The sequence below is a fragment of the Papaver somniferum genome, unplaced genomic scaffold (assembly GCF_003573695.1).
Source record: "Papaver somniferum cultivar HN1 unplaced genomic scaffold, ASM357369v1 unplaced-scaffold_67, whole genome shotgun sequence".
Lineage (NCBI taxonomy): Eukaryota > Viridiplantae > Streptophyta > Magnoliopsida > Ranunculales > Papaveraceae > Papaver > Papaver somniferum.
This window is the reverse complement of record NW_020649526.1, coordinates 1,782,298-1,799,539: the sequence shown is the minus strand read 5'-3', so window position 1 is coordinate 1,799,539 and position 17,242 is coordinate 1,782,298. Positions and strand designations below refer to the sequence as shown.

General features: G+C 33.5%; 1 protein-coding gene across 1 annotated transcript; it reads left to right on the top strand.

The window, feature by feature from the left end:
• Window positions 1-3,097: 3,097 nt before the first annotated feature.
• Window positions 3,098-5,551, top strand: LOC113343830. The gene is made up of 3 exons (XM_026587944.1): window positions 3,098-3,725; window positions 3,843-5,000; window positions 5,175-5,551. Exons 1-3 carry the CDS (start codon window positions 3,098-3,100, stop codon window positions 5,549-5,551), a joined length of 2,163 nt encoding a protein of 720 aa, XP_026443729.1.
• The last annotated feature ends 11,691 nt before the right edge of the window (window positions 5,552-17,242 follow it).

The window sequence follows — 17,242 nt, the reverse complement described above, 5'->3', positions numbered from 1 at the left end:
GAACAAGTTTTGGAATCTAGTGACTCAGATGTTAGTATGGGATCTAAAGATTGGGCGAAGTTGATGTTAGCAAGGAGAAAAGCTAGGAAAGTTGCCAAACAGGCTGCTAAAATCATAGCAAAGCGTTCTTTGCAATCTGATTCAAGTTTGGAATCTTCTCCCAGGAAGTCTAATGAGGATTCTCCAAGTCGTGACACTAACATGGAAATTCAAGCCGGGTTGGTTGATACTGTTTTTGATATGAATAATATTTTGTCTAAGGAAGAATTAGAGGTGGCAAGCAATATTCAGATTGAAGATGTGCGTGCTCAGTTCATTAGAAGTCCAGCTTTTTGACAATATTATTTCAAAGAAAAGGAGCAAATGGAAAGAATGAATCCAAAGGCAAAATACCCTAGTAAGTTTTCTCCTATTAAGCTTGTTCCTGGTAACTTTGCCACTGAAGATGAAGATGGAGAGTTTTATGTGGATGAAGATGAAGATATCTTGGGTAATTATGCTTTTGATACGGATATTATGGCTGAAATTTTTTCCAAGAGCAAATCGTATAGAGTTGGTAGCAGCAGAAGTAAATTGAAAGGGGTTGGCTATAGATATAGGTAGCTACTTTTAATTTTCTAGTTTGAGGTTATTACTTTAGTTATTTCTTAGAAGTTATTTAGACCCCTTTGGTTTATGGGGTTAGGAAGTTTTGTGCTCCAATTTTGTAATTCTTGTAATTATGTTTTTTTGTTATAATAAACTTTGGACTTCAAAAAAAAAAACTCAAAAAAGTCTACACACTTCGTTATAAGTCGGAAATTGATTTCTGAGACTAAATTGTAAACTAGATAAACTCATCTTTAACACAAAATTTTTGAAAAAAGTATTGTAATTACAATTAATATGTTCTAAGGCAATACCTCTAGTAAAAATTGCATTTCTATGTACGTTGATTCAAGCAAATATGAAGGAAGTCAAATTTCACAATAGAAGAAAGATGAAAGACCATCCACAACTAATCCAAATCCTAACAAATTTCATCTATCTTGAATCAATTAGAAAGACAAAGCCAACACAAAAAGAAAGAGTTCATAAAAGTTTGAATTTTAAATACGTTAACTGAAAAAGTCTACACACTTCGTTATAAGTCGGAAATTAATATCTGAGACTAAATCGTAAACTAGATAAACTCATCTTTAACAGAAAAAGTTTGAAAAATGTATTGAAATCACAATTAATATATTCTAAGGCAGTACGTCTAGTAAAAATTGCATTTCTATGTACGTTGACTCAAGAAAATATGAAGGAAGTCAAATTTCACAATAGAAGAAGGATAAATGACCATGCAGAACTAATCCAAATCCTAAAAAATTTCATCTATCTTGAATCAAATAGAAAGACAAAGCCAACACAAAAAGAACGAGTTCATTAAAATGTTGAATTTTATATACGTTAACTCAAAAAAGTCTAAACACTTCGTTTTAAGTCCGAAATTGATTTCTGAGACTAAATTGTAAACTAGATAAACTCATCTTTAACATAAAAAGTTTGAAAAATGTATTATAACCAAAAATAATATGTTTTAAGGCAATATCGATAGTAAAAATTGCATTTCTATGTACGTTGATTCAAGAAAATATGAAACTAGGAAAATTTCACAATAGAAGAAGGATGAAAGACCAAGAAGAACTAATCCAAATCCTAACAAATTTCATCTATCTTGAATCAAATATAAAGACAAAACCAAAATAAAAAGAAAGAGTTCATAAAAATGTTGAATTTTATATACGTTAACTCAAAAAAGTCTACACACTTCGTTATAAGTCTGAAATTGATTTTTGAAACTAAATTTTAAACTAGATAAACTCAACTTTAACAGAAAAAGTTTGAAAAATGTATTGTAATCACAAATAATATGTTCTAAGGCATTACGTCTAGTAAAAATTGCATTTCTATGTACGTTGATTCAAGAAAATATGAAGGAAGTCAAATTTCACAATAGAAGTAGGATGAAAGACCATGCAGAACTAATCCAAATCCTGACAAATTTCATCTATCTTGAATCAAATAGAAAGACAACACCAACACAAAAAGAAAGAGTTCATAAAAATGTTGAATTTTATATGGGTTATTTAATGTTTGGTACCCAGCAAATGTCCAACACCTAGATAATTGGACATAATCTAGGTGTGGGTGGTTTGGATTTTTGGCAGCCGGTGGAAATTCAAAAAAAGCCAAAGTTTTGTTCGAAATGCAAGATAATTGGACATAATGATCAGGAACGTAAGAAGCAAGCAATAGTCTCTCATGTTCAGCAAAATATTGTTCCTGCACAATAGATGACTAATGCTAATCAATCTCAAACTTCTGGAGATAGGCGTAACAGCAATGGCATTCAAGGTAACATGGGCAATCAGGGTAACAATGGCGGTCAAGTTAATAATGTTGTGGGTGAATGGAAAGTTGCTAGACGTAGGAAGGGTAAGAATGCTCCAAAAATTCCAGTGGTTCCTGAAGTGGTGGTTACTAAGGTGGTGGAAGCTAATAATTTGGGGTATACTGCTCAGCTGGTGAAGGCTCAGCAGTTGGAGGTTGCTTATACAAAGTCCAAAGCTGATTTTGAATCTGCCATTGTTGAATTGGAGAGAACTAAACATGTGTAGGATTCAAATTCAGTTTTAGTTCAAAGTGGCAAAGTGGGTGAAACTAGGCCACTGGTTTCTAAGTCAGGTTTGGTTGGATCTGGGATTCCCAATCCTGATAGGACTCTTGTTGCACCTTCGACTCCTCTTTGTGATCAGTTATTGGCTGGGGATTTGGTCGTGACAAATAAATTTGATGTTCTCAATTCAGTTCATGTTGTGGAAAGTTCCAGTGATGCTCAATTTAGAGCTGAACAGGAAATTAAGAGGGCTCGTATGCTTTATTTACACAAGTTGGTTAATAATTCTAATACAGGTAGAAACAGTTTGCAAAACTCGGGCTCTGATATCTTGCCAGGCTCGAAAACTGCCGCATCCAACTTAACAAATCGTATTTTAAGAGAGAATTCACCAGGTCTGAATGCTGGTGCTTCTTCGCAGCTGGTTAATAACTCCTCCAACTCTAGTTTATAATGCCTGTTCTTTTTTGGAACATAAATGGTTTTGCATGTGATGAGTCGCGATGCAAGTTACAAGAGTTACTTAAAGAGTTTAAGCCTGATATCTTTTGTCTTGCAGAACCAAAGGTACACTGTACTCTTACATTCTTGCGAGGTTTATATGTTGACGGCTATAAAAAAGAAGTTATACATAATTTAGTTGGTAGGTCTAAAGGAAACCTATGGATTTTCTGGTCCATGGACATTGCTACTCCGGTGATGGTTAATTCCAGTAGACAAGCTATTACAATAAAAGCTGAGGATGTTTTCATATCCTTTGTTCACGCTAGTTGTTTCCAGGTTACTCGTAGAAGTTTACGGCAACAACTTTCTTCTTTTGATAATAATATTCCCTGGTTGGTCATGGGAGATTTTAATTGTGTATTTCGTAATGATGAGAAGAAAGGGGGTTGTACTCCGTCTACTTCAGCTATTAATGAGTTCAGTGATTGGTTGGGTGACAACAACCTTTTTGAAGCTGACTCTTTGGGTTCTAAATACACTTGGGCCAATGGTCTATCAGGTGTTCATAGAATTCTTTGCAAGTTGGATCGAGTTGTGATTGATGAGGCATGGCTTATGAAGTTTGAGAATTGGCGGTGTAAAGCTCTTCCTCGTGAAGTTTCTGACCATTCTACTCTTATAGGCTATCCTTTTGTGATTTCAAGACCTAAAATAACACCTTTTAGAGTGCAAAAAATGTGGTTCACTCATCCAGATTTCATGAGTATGGTTATGGAGAGTTGGAATGCTCCTGTTTCGGGTTCTCCTGATTATATTTATCCGTACAAGCTTAAGAGATTAAAGGCTGCCATGAAGGAGTGGAATTTTAGGTTCTTTGGCAATGTTAATGCTAGACTCAAACAAGCTAAATTAACTATGGAAGTTGCTCTTCGTATTTCTGATGAGGATCCGGAAGACATAACGAAGCTGAATTTTGCTAAGGAGGCTTCGGTTACACTTCAGAAAATCCGTATGCGTCAATCCATTATGTTGAAGCAAAAATCACGAAATAAATGGCTTAAGGAGGGTGCGAGTAATACCTCCTTTTTTCATGCCACTATTCATACTCGAAGGAGCAGCGATATGATTTCAGAATTGGTGGATGATGATGGGAATGTTATCTCTAATTGTGACCAGATTAGAGATTACACGGTGTCTTATTTTGAGTCTAAATTTAATGGGGTAGAACTGCCAATTGATGAGCAATTATTTCATTATGAGCATGACACTATTTCTACGGAGGAAAGTCATAGAATGGATGCGATTCCTACTTATGATGAAATAAAGGCCGATGTTTATGATCTTGATGATGATAGTGCCCCTGGACCTGATGGTTTCTCCGGTTGCTTTTACATACATTGTTGGGACGTGATACAACAAGACCTTTATAATGCTGTTACTTATTGTTGGGAACACCAAAGGATTCCTAATGGGGTAAATTCTAGTCTTCTGATTTTATTGGCCAAGGTAAGGGGTGCTAATACTCTCCGTAATTTTCGGCCTATTGGTCTTAGTAATTTTTTCTTTAAATTTTTTACTAAGATCCTTTCTACGAGACTTGGTAGTGTTCTTGATAAGCTGGTTTCAGAGGAACAAGTTGCTTTTATGAAGGGAAGAAATATTCATGAGAACATCAGTGTGGCGTCGGAGTTGGTGAATGATCTGAAAACTAAGCATAAAGGTGGCAATGTGGGTCTAAAGCTGGATATTACTCAAGCTTTTGACATTGTTAGCTGGTCTTTTGTCTTAGAGGTGTTTCGTAGGTATGGTTTTTCCCAACAATGGTGTTCTTGGATATATTCGGTGCTTCGCTCATCTCGTATTTCTATCCTTCTCAATGGTAGTCCGGATGGTTTTTTCAAAATTAATAGAGGTTTGCGTTAAGGTGATCCTTTGTCCCCTCTTATTTTTGTGTTGATTGAAGATGTTTTAAGTAGAAATCTTACGAAGCTATTTCTTGAGAAGAAAATGACTCCCACGCTTTCGAAAAAAGGTATTTCTCCTACTCATCTCTTTTTTGCTGACGACATAATGATTTTTTACAAAGGCAACCTGAGGAGTTTGCATAATCTCCTTGAGTTGCTTGGGAAATATCAAACGGCCTCGATCCAAACAGTTTGTCATCAAAAGAGTAAGGTTTATTATGGTGGTGGAACCTTGAGTCGTTGTAGAACTATCACTGATTTGCTTGGTATGGAAGTCTCTACCTTCCCGGACAGGTATTTGGGAGTTCAAATTATGCCTGGAGCTGTAAAATATCGTCACATTAGCAATGTAGTTGATAAGATTAAAAAGCAACTCTCTGTTTGGAAAGGAAAAATGCTCTCTTTTCAAGATCGGTTTATTCTTATTAATTCTGTGATTTCTAGTTATGCCATTCACAACATGGTTGTTTATAAGTGGCCTCAGAAGTTCATTCAGTAGGTGGAAAGGGCTATAAGCAATTTCCTTTGGTCCGGAGATGCTGATACTGCAAGAAAATTTGTTGTGGGATACAACAAAATCTGTTGCCATGTGAAGGAAGGTGGTTTGGGAATTACTAGAATGGCTGTTACAAATAGAGCGCTTCCAATGAAATTCTGGTGGAATATACGTTCTTCTACAAAAAAGTGGGCTCTTTTTTTATGGGCTAAGTATACTACTCGTGCTGGCAGAATTAAACAGTATGGCGTAAACTCTTCAATTCTTTCTGGCGTCAGGCTTGTGCATACTATTGTGGACAGAAATACCAAGGTCCTGCTTGGTGATGGGAGAACTACTTCACTATACTTCGATGTTTGGTGCAAGCATTGCTGACATGCTTGGTGAAAATGATCTTGATGGCACTGTCATGGTTTGTGATGTTCTTGTTAATAACAATTGGCAGCTGCAGGGTATTCACGCACAGAATTTGGTCCGAGATGGAGTTGACATTCATAACTTGCCAGTTCTACAAGGTGGAACAAATTGCAGGGTTTGGATGCCGGAACTGGATGGTATCTTCCCAGTTTCTTCAGCGAAACAACTCATAAGGAAAAAGTTCGCAGTTTTAGAGGTATACGGGCTTCTGTGAAGGAAAGATATTCACCCCAAACTAGCTGCCCAGAACTGGAAAATTGCTAGAGCAGCTTGCGCAACTCAAGACAAACTCAAGAGCAAGTGTAAATTTGAGTTAGAAAACAGGTGGTACTTGTGCAAATCTGATGAGGAATCACTGGTTTTTTTTTTTGCTAAGTCAAGAAAATATATTGATAAAAAAGATATTTACAAGATAGGTGAAGGAGAAAAGGGATCAGAATGAGGAATCACTGGAGCACATTTTATGGGCCTGTTCTTATGCGACAAGAATCTGGGAATGGATTTCAGGTATTTTTAACCTTAGGCCTCATTTTGATATTGTTACTTCCTATAAGTCAGCTAAAGGTAGAAGTAAGATTATCAAAGAACTGTGGCTGTTAGCAAATTTAGTGATCCGTTCTGAACTTTGGCAGTCAAGGAATTTTTCCTATTTTCATAAAAAATCAGTTAGCCTCCATTTTTTCAAGCAGCGTGTTTTTCACTTGGTACACGATTACTCAGTCCATTTGAAGAGCTTTATGCACAACTCTACAGCAGATTTGGAAGTGCTCAATTTTTTCCGTGTAAGACACAGGCAGATGAAACAAACACAGTCAATTGAATGTTTTTGGTCGCCTCCGGATAGGGATGAAATCTTATTGTGTTGTGACGGGGCTGCAAAGGGGAACCCTGGAGTTGAGGGTGCAGGTGTAGTAGTGTGAGATCATGATTGTAATTTTATTGGGGCAACGAATAACTACTTGGCGGAACTTTATGGCATAATTGTTGGTTTAGAATGGGCTTTGAAGTGGAATGTCCGAAGAGTTTTGGTCCGTTCTGATTCAGTTAGTGCGGTTATGGCTTTCACGACTTCAAATGTACCCTGGTTTGCTAGACAGAGATGGAAAAGGATTCAAGAGAGTTATGATTCAATTCGGTTTGTGCATACCTACCGTGAAGCAAATTTTGCAGTTGATTCTATGGTAAAAAGAGGGTGTCTTCTTAGGAATGGGGAAGGGTTGAACTATGATGAGAGACCTTATTTTCTTAAATCCCTAGAATATCCATATGTTTCCTATTTCAGATTTAAGTAGTTTGTAAGTTTTTGGGGTCTTTTGAACTCTTTTCTTGTAAGCTCTCTGTACATATTTGCTATTCATCAATACAATTTTTGGACTTAACAAAAAATAAATAATCCAACACTAGCCTTGGTACCTGATATTTGAAATATTAAGGGTTGGTACCTACACCTGCCGTTAACCGTTAACGTCAACGTTTGACCATGCTTTAATTTGATTTTCCTGATTTGTATTAAAATATTATTCCATTTTATGAAATTACCCTGACAACAGAAATATATCTTCTTCACCCTCTTACTCGGTCTGCAACATCCGCCGTTGTAGTGTCGGTGATACCAATTGGAACCTGGTTTCTACTTTTTTCATGAACCACCACCTATGGATTCAATCGATTTTATCAACTAGGGAGTTGAAGTCCTTGCCGCCTGTTCTCAAGTGCCTTAGAGGATTTTCATCTTAATGAGTGATGGGTTTCTTGTACTGATACTAATCTTGATTAAATGAAGAACATGATGTAATATCAGAGACATTGGGTGTTGAATGAAACTAGTTTAGGCGTTTTCAGATTGGTGTTCTTTGAATGATTTTTTTTTTTTTTTAGGAATTGTTGTTGTTAAAATTGGTTGCTCTAGTTGATAAGAAACAATAATTGTTGCAGAAGATGTTAATATTTGATATGTTTACTGATCTGTTTGTGACGGAGAGGATGTTTCATTTTCATGTTAGATAAATCAAACTCACTCTTGTTATGTTGCTCTTGGAGGTAATTATATTTTTAGTACTCAATTTTGATTTCAATGTGAAAGCTTTTTTGGTGTTGGTTTTTATTTATATTTGAGTAGAGATTTGATGAAAGGTTTAATTTTTTTTGTTAATTGGATTGGATTCGTAATTCATGAATGGGGTTTTCAAATTAAGTAAGACTAATGTGAATTTGGGTATGGCTTTTAACGTCAATAATGTGCAGGTTGGTAAGGAGAGTATAAATTTAGTTCATGAGGTTGCTGTTTATGATGATATTGTGAAGTCTGGGAACGTGATTATTGAATCAATTCATGAGAAGTCTGATGATAAACAACTAGAAAGCAGCTCGAAAAAGCTTTTACTGAGTATCGTGAAGCTCAGATTAAGCTGATGAGATGTGAAAACAATATTTCAGCCAAAAAAGATCTTGCTTTACGTAATAATTCTGTCCATATTGACAATGCAGATAGTAGGCAAAGGGAAATCTAGCAAGCAAAGCCATTCCCGGACTAATGAAACTACTCAGTTCGTGCAAACTATGGAAGCTCAGCAAGAGTCCGTGCAAATTTTGGGAGATCAGTCCGTGTAAACTTTTAAAGCCCAGCAAGAGTCCGTGTCTAAAAAGAATTTGGAAGATATTCCAAATATTCAGTATGTGACCAAGTATGATTCTGAGTTTATGTCCGTGACCAAGCAAAATCCAACGCCAAACTCAGTTACGGAAACTTCTTCAAATTCTGTGTCCAAGCAAAATCCAATGCCAAACTATGTTATGGAAAAGGGTACGACCAGACCTGCGTTTATTTCTAAACCAGGGACACCTAAAGAGGATTGGAAAATAGTTATGGGTAAGAACTCCCCTAATAAAGGTAAATCTTTTAAATTTAAATCTTTTGAAACTCCTTTTGTGGATAAGCTTTTTCAAACTGAACTTGTGGTGAATAACAAGTATGGTGCCCTAGCTTCTGAGTTAGGCCTTACTAATGATTCTAGTGAGGCTTTGGTAAAGGAGAAAAAAGCTGAGATCATTGCTATGAATTCAAAGTCTAATGAGGAAATTCGAAGCCGTGAGCATCACAAGGATATTCAAGCAGGGTTGGAGGAAAATGTTTTTGATCTAGATAATATTTTGTCTACAGAGGAACTAGATGAGGCAAGTACTATTCAACTTGATGAAGTGCGTGCTAAATTCATTAGAGATCCAGCCTTTCGACGAGACTATTTAGAGGAAAAAAAGAAGAAAATGGATAGAATTTCAACAAAAAAGAATGTTCAATCTCCTATTAAGCTTGTTCCAGGTGGTAATTATGCTTCAGATGAAAATGAACAGGATTATGACAATGATGAAACTTATGATGATTATGAAGATGAATTCAAGGAGCACTATGATTTGACTCAAATAATTTATGATCTCATTCCCAAGAAGAGGAATTTTAGAGTTGGAAATAAGGGGCGAAAACGATTTTGATTTTATTAGTTTTCTTCTTTATGCTATTTTTTAGTGCTTAAGAGCTTATTTTATGAGTTTTTAGATTTTTTTGCCCCTTTGGTTTATGGGGGTGTGGAGGCCTAGCGCCTCCCATTTTGTAATTCTTTAATTACGTTTTTTTGCTTAAATAAACCATTTTGACCTAACAAAAAAAAAATCACTGTCACCATTTGAAGCTTGTTTATGTCGCATTTGATTCATTGCATCAATGGCAAACTCTACTGAATGAAGATTAAAAATAGATAATTGGTAATAGCATACATCTCTCATGGTTTCTTCACCAGCAGAAAGTCGCCCACACAGAGACAGAGGTGCTCGTTGAAAGAGACAAGGTAGAAAAAGTAGGGTTTTCACTAGGTATAAATTTGTAAGTTACAATATTTATTTAATAAATAAATAAAAAAATAAATTGAAATTGGTCAAACGAAAATTTTAACGGTCAACTATTTGTTTTAGGTACCAACCCTTAATATTTCAAATGTTGGGTACCAAAGCTAGGTGTTAGCCGTTTACTGAGTACCAAATGTTAAATAATCCATGTTATATACCTTAACTCAAAAAAGTATACACACTTCGATATAAGTCGAAAATTGATTTCTTAGACTAAATGGTAAACTAGATAAACTCATCTTTAACAGAAAAGGTTTGAAAAATGTATTGTAATTACAATTAATATGTTCTAAGGCAATACGTCTAGTAAAAAAATGCATTTCTATGTACGTTGATTCAAGAAAATATGAAGGAAGTCAAATTTCACAATATAAGAAGGATGAAAGACCAAGCAGAACTAATCCAAATCCTAACAAATTTCATATATCTTGAATCAAATAGAAAGAGAAAGCCAACACAAAAAGAAAGAGTTCATAAAAATGTTGAATTTTATATACGTTAACTCAAAAAAGTCTACACACTTCGTTATAAGTCGGAAATTGGTTTCAGAGACTAAATTGTAAACTAGATAAACTCATCTTTGACAGAAAAAGTTTAAAAAATGTATTGTAATCACAAATAATATGTTCTAAGGATAATACGTCTAGTAAAAATTGCCTTTCTGTGTACGTTGATTCAAGAAAATATGAATGAAGGAAAATTTCACAATAGAAGAAGGATGAAAGACCAAGAAGAACTAATCCAAATCTTAACAAATTTCATCTATCTTGAATCAAATAGAAAGACAAAGCCAACACAAAAATAAAGAGTTCATAAAAATGTTGAATTCAATATATGTTAACTCAAAAAAGTCTACACACTTCGTTATAAGTCGGAAATTGATTTCTGAGACTAAATTGTAAACTAGATAAACTCATCTTTAACACAAAAAGTTTGAAAAATGTATTATAATTACAATTAATATGTTATAAGGAAATACCTCTAGTAAAAATTGCATTTCTATGTACTTGATTCAAGAATATATGAAGGAAGTCAAATTTCACAATAGAAGAAGGACGAAAGACCAAGCAGAACTAATCCAAATCCTAACAAATTTCATCTATCTTGAATCGAATAGAAAGACAAAACCAAGACAAAAAGAAAGAGTTCATAAAAATGTTGATTTTATATACGTTAACTCAAAAAAGTCTACACACTTCGTTATAAGTCAGAAATTGATTTCTGAGTTTTTTTTTTGATAAGTCAAAATTTGTATTAATAGATAACAAATTTACAAAGAAGAGTTCACAAGAAAAGAGGTCACAGCAACCCCAAAAACTTGTAAACTACTTGAATCTATAATAAGCAACATTTGGGTATTCAACTGAAATAAAAAAATCAGGTCTTCCATCATAATGTAAACCTTTCTCCTCATTGAGAAGACATCCCCGTATAGCCATAGCATCCGCAGAGAAGTTCGCCTCGCTATAGGTATGAATAAACCTTATTGTATCATAGTTTCTACGAACTGCTACCCACCTTTGCTTAGCAAACCAAGGAATATTGGTCCTCTTAAAAGCTTCAATAACACTATAAGAATCAGACCGAATGCAAATTCACCTAACTCCCCATCTTACAGCCCATTCCAAACCCACCAAAATACCATAAAATTCTGCCAAATAATTAGTTGTAACTCCCAGGCGTATAGACATAGCACCAAGAACTAAACAACGCGCATTTCTTGCCACCACACCAGCTCCCGCAAAACCAGGATTCCCTCTCGCCGCCCCATCACAACAAAGTTGAATCTCATTCTCCTCCGGAGGTTTCCAAAAACATTCAGTTGGTTGAAGAAATTTCACCCTTCTATGATTAACACGGAAATAATCAAGTATTATTACATCTTCAGCATTGTTTCACATGAAGCCTTTGAGCCGCACAACAACTCTAGGATCAATTTCAACACACGCTTGAAGAAAATACTCCAGTTTGGTTGTTGACGTTGAAACACAGCCTTATCACGCACAACCCACAATTCTGACCTTATGAAGAGATTAGCAATAAGCCACAGGTCACGTATCATTGTGCTCCTCCCTTTAGCTGCTTTGCAAGACACTACAAGGTTAGCATTAGGAATTAAATCAAAGATATTAGCAATCCAATTCCACGCACGGCCAGCAAAGGTGCAATGGAATAGAACATGCTCAAGCGTTTCATCTGCCACACCACACAGGCTGTAACGGTTGGCAAGTTGAATCTTAAACCTGTTTTGGATAATGCCGTAAGTAGCGCAAGCACCACGAAGAAATTTCCAGTTCTGGGCAGCTAAGGTAGGGTGAACTTCCTTCCTCCATAAAAGATTCGCGCCTGCAAACATGCTATATTTCCGACGAATTAACTCTCTAGCTGAGCTAACAGTGAAGTTTCCTTTGAGGTCCGATATCCAAATCCTTGAAGAAATTGATTTCTGAGACTAAATCGTAAACTAGATAAACTCATCTTTAACAGAAAAAGTTTGAAAAATGTTTTTTTATTTCTAAGTCAAAATGGTTTATTAAGCAAAAAAACGTAATTACAAGAATTACAAAAAGGGAGGCTCAAGTCCTCCCCTCCCCCATAAACCAAAGGGGAGTAAAAATAACATCAAAATAGCCAACAAAATAAGCTCCTAAACACAAATAACTAACAAAAAGAAGGAAACTAGGATTATCATCAAGTTCCTCCACCTCTTTCTTTGTTCTTATTTTTCGCATTTGGAGTCTTCATTCTATTGGATTGAGCTTGTATTTCCTTGAAATACTCCTTTCAGAAAGATAAATCCTTCAAATTTTTTTTGTTGAATATCAAATTTTGTTATTGAACAAAAAACTTCATGCTCCTCCGTGGTTAAGCGAATAGTAGCACTTTCCACAAACCCAGCACCACTGTCCGTGCTTTGATTGTTATTGGGCTTATGTAAAAGCCCAATATTTCCATTGTGATCTTCACGTGTAGTGTCCTGTCTTATATTCGCCCTATTGATATGCGGTTGCAGTAAAGCATTATGCGCAGCAATAGAACTCCCAGGCTTACGAGAACTTCCTTCTGATCGCCCTTTTGCTATCCCTGTCTCCTTGTCCGATGGCAGCTCATTCCACTTCTTACCTTTAACCCCCGAGGCTGCCTGTGCAACTGAAAAATCTTCATCTGAACTTGAAACATGTATTGTAATTACAAATAGTATGTTCTAAATCATTACGTCTAGTAAAAATTGCATTTGTATGTACGTTGATTCAAGAAAATATGAAAGAAGGCAAATTTCACAATAGAATAAGGATGAAAGACCAAGAAGAACTAATCCAAATCCTAACAAATTTCATCTATCTTGAATCAAATAGAAAGATAAAGGAAACACAAAAAGAAAGAGTTCATGAAAATGTTGAATTTTATATACGTTAACTCAAAAAAGTCTACAGACTTCGTTATAAGTCTGAAATTGATTTCTGAAACTAAATTGTAAACTAGATAACTCATCTTTAACAGAAAAAGTTTGAAAAGTTTATTTTAATCACAAATAATATGTTCTAAGGCATTACGTCTAGTAAATATTGCATTTCTATGTACGTTGATTCAAGAAAATATGAAGGAAGTCAAATTTCACAATAGAAGAAGGATGAAAGACCAGCCAGAACTAATCCAAATTTTAACAAATTTCATCTATTTGAATCAAACTGAAAGACAAAGCCAATACAAAAATAAAGAGTTCATAAAAATGTTGATTTTTTATACGTTAACTCAAAAAAGTCTACACACTTTGTTAGAAGTCGGAAGTTGATTTCTAAGACTAAATTGTAAACTATATAAACTCATCTTTATCAGAAAAAATTTGAAAAATGTATTGTAATCACAATTAATATATTCTAAAGCAATACGTCTAATAAAAATTGCATTTCTATGTTTGTTGATTCAAGAATATATGAAGGAAGTCAAATTTCACAATAGAAGAAGGATGAAAGAGCAAGCAAAACTAATCCAAATCCTAATAAATATCATCTATCTTGAATCAAATAGAAACGCAAAGCCAACACAAAAAGAAAGAGTTCATAAAACTGTTGAAGTTTATATACGTTAACTCAAAAAAGTCCACACACTTCGTTATAAGTCAAAAATTGATTTCAGAGACTAAATTGTAAACTAGATAAACTCATCTTTAACATAAAAAGTTTGAAAAATGTATTATAATCAAAAATAATATGTTCTAAGGCAATACCTATAGTAAAAATTGCATTTCTATGTACGTTGATTCAAGAAAATACGAAATTAGGAAAATTTCACAATAGAAGAAAGATGAAAGACCAAGAAGAACTAATCCAAATCCTAACAAATTTCATCTATCTTGAATCAAATAGAAAGACAAAACCATCACAGAAAAAGAAAGAGTTCATAAAAATGTTGAATTTTATGTACATTAACTCAAAAAAGTCTACACACTTCGTTATAAGTCCGAAATTGATTTCTGAGACTAAATTGTAAACTAGATAAACTCATCTTTAATAGAAAAAGTTTGAACAATGTATTGTAATCACAAATAATATGTTCTAAGGCATTACGTCTAGTAAAAATTGCATTTCTATAGGTTGATTCAAGAAAATATGAAGGAAGTTAAATTTCACAATAGAAGAAGAATGAAAGACCAGCCATAATTAATCCAAATTCTAAAAAATTTCATTTATTTGAATCAAATTGAAAGAAAAAGCCAATACAAAAATAAAGAGTTCATAAAAATGTTAATTTTTTATACGTTAACTCAAAAAAGTCTACAAACTTCGTTATAAGTCGGAAGTTGATTTCTGAGACTAAATTGTAAACTAGATAAAATCATGTTTAACAGAAAAAGTTTGAAAAAATGTATTGTAATTACAATTCATATGTTCTAAAGCAGTACGTCTAGTAAAAATTGCATTTCTATGTACGTTGGTTCAAGAATATATGAAGGAAGTCAAATTTCACAATATAAGAAGGACGAAAGAGCAAGCAAAACTAATCAAAATCCTAACTAATTTCATCTATCTTGAATCAAATAGAAAGGCAAATCCAACACAAAAAGAAAGAGTTCATAAAAATGTTGAATTTTATATACATTAACTCAAAAAAGTCTACACACTTCGTTATAAGTCGGAAATTGATTTCTTAGACTAAATGGTAATCTTTAATAGAAAAAGTTTGAAAAATGTATTGTGATTACAATTAATATGTTCTAAGGCAATACGTCTAGTAAAAATTGCATTTCTATGTACGTTGATTCAAGAAAATATGAAGGAAGGCAAATTTCACAACAGAAGAAGGATGAATGACCATGCATAACTAATCCAAATGCTAAAAAATTTCATCTATGTTGAATCAAATAGAAAGACAAAGCCAACACAAAAAGAAAGAGTTCATAAAAATGTTGAATTTTATATATGTTAACTCAAAAAAGTCTACACAGTTCGTTATAAGTCGGAAATTGATTTCTGAGACTAAATTGTAAACTAGATAAGCTCATCTTTAACAGAAAAAGTTTGAAAAATGTATTGTAATCACAAATAATATGTTCTAAGGAATTACGTCTAGTAAATATTGCATTTCTATGTACGTTGATTCAAGAAAATATGAAGGAATTCAAATTTCACAATAGAAGAAGGATGAAAGACCATCCAGAACTAATCCAAATTCTAACAACTATTTTTTATCAAATTGAAAGACAAAGCCAATACAAAAATAAAAAGTTCATAAAAATGTTGATATTTTATACGTTAACTCAAAAAAGTCTACACACTTCGTTATAAGTCGGAAGTTGATTTCTGAGACTAAATTGTAAACTAGATAAACTCATCTTTAACAGAAAAAGTTTGAAAAATGTATTGTAATCACCATTAATATATTCTAAAGCAGTACGTCTAGTAAATATTGCATTTCTATGTATGTTGATTCTAGAATATATTAAGGAAGTCAAATTTCACAATAGAAGAAGGACGAAAGAGCAAGCAAAACTAATCCAAATCCTAACAAATTTTATCTATCTTGAATGAAATAGAAAGGCAAAGCAAACACAAAAAGAAAGAGTTCATAAAAATGTTGAAGTTTATATACGTTAACTCAAAAAAGTCGACACACTTTATTATAAGTCGAAAATTGATTTCTGAGACTAAATTGTAAACTAGATAAACTCATCTTTAACATAAAAAGTTTGAAAAATGTATTGTAATCACAAATAAAATGTTCTAAGGCAATACCTATAGTAAAAATTGCATTTCTATGTACGTTGATTCAAGAAAATACGAAATTAGGAAAATTTCACAATAGAAGAAGGATGAAGGACCAAGAAGAATTAAGAAAAAGAAAGAGTTCATAAAAATGTTGAATTTTATATACGTTAACTCAAAAAAGTCTACGCACTTCGTTACAAGTCGGAAATTGATTTTTGAGACTAAATGGTAAACGAGATAAACTCATCTTTAACAGAAAAAGTTTGAAAAACGTATTGTATTTACAATTAATATGTTCTAAGGAAATTTGTCTAGTAAAAATTGCATTTCTATAAACGTTGATTCAAGAAAATATGAAGGAAGTCAAATTTCACAATAGAAGAAGGATGAAAGACCAAGAAGAACTAATCCAAATCCTAACAAATTTCATCTATCTTGAATCAAATAGAAAGACAAAACTATCACAGAAAAAGAAAGAGTTCATAAAAATGTCGAATTTTATATACGTTAACTCAAAAAAGTCTACACACTTCCTTATAATTCCGAAATTGATTTCTGAGACTAAATTGTAAACTAGATAAATTCATCTTTGACAGAAAAAGTTTGCAAAATGTGTTGTAATCACAAATAATATGTTCTAAGGCATTACGTCTAATAAAAATTGCATTTCTATGTACGTTGATTCAAGAAAATATGAAGGAAGTCAAATTTCACAACAGAAGAAGAATGAAAGACCAGCCATAACTAATCCAAATTCTAACAAATTTTATCTATTTGAATCAAATTGAAAGACAAAGCCAATACAAAAATAAAGAGTTTATAAAAATGTTGATTTCTTATACTTTAACTCAAAAAAGTCTATACGCTTCGTTATAAGTCGGAAGTTAATTTCTGAGACTAAATTGTAAACTAGATAAACTCATCTTTAACAGAAAAAGTTTGAAAAATGTATTGAAATCACAATTAATATGTTCTAAGGCAGTACGTCTAGTAAAAATGGCATTTCTATGTATGTTGATTCAAGAATATATGAAGGAAGTCAAATTTCACAATAGAAGAAGGACGAAAGGACAAGCAAACCTAATCCAAATCCTAACAAATTTCATCTATCTTGAATCAAATAGAAAGACAAAGACAACACAAAAAGAAAGAGTTCATAAAAATGTTGAAT

Coding starts and splice junctions, on each gene's coding strand:
- LOC113343830 (XM_026587944.1), top strand. CDS start 3,098: ATGCCTGTTCTTTTTTGGAACATAAATGGTTTTGCATGTGATGAGTCG. Junction 3,726..3,842: donor GAAGTTTGAGAATTGGCGGT/GTAAAGCTCTTC, acceptor TCACTCATCCAG/ATTTCATGAGTATGGTTATG. Junction 5,001..5,174: donor TTTTTTCAAAATTAATAGAG/GTTTGCGTTAAG, acceptor TTTTTTACAAAG/GCAACCTGAGGAGTTTGCAT.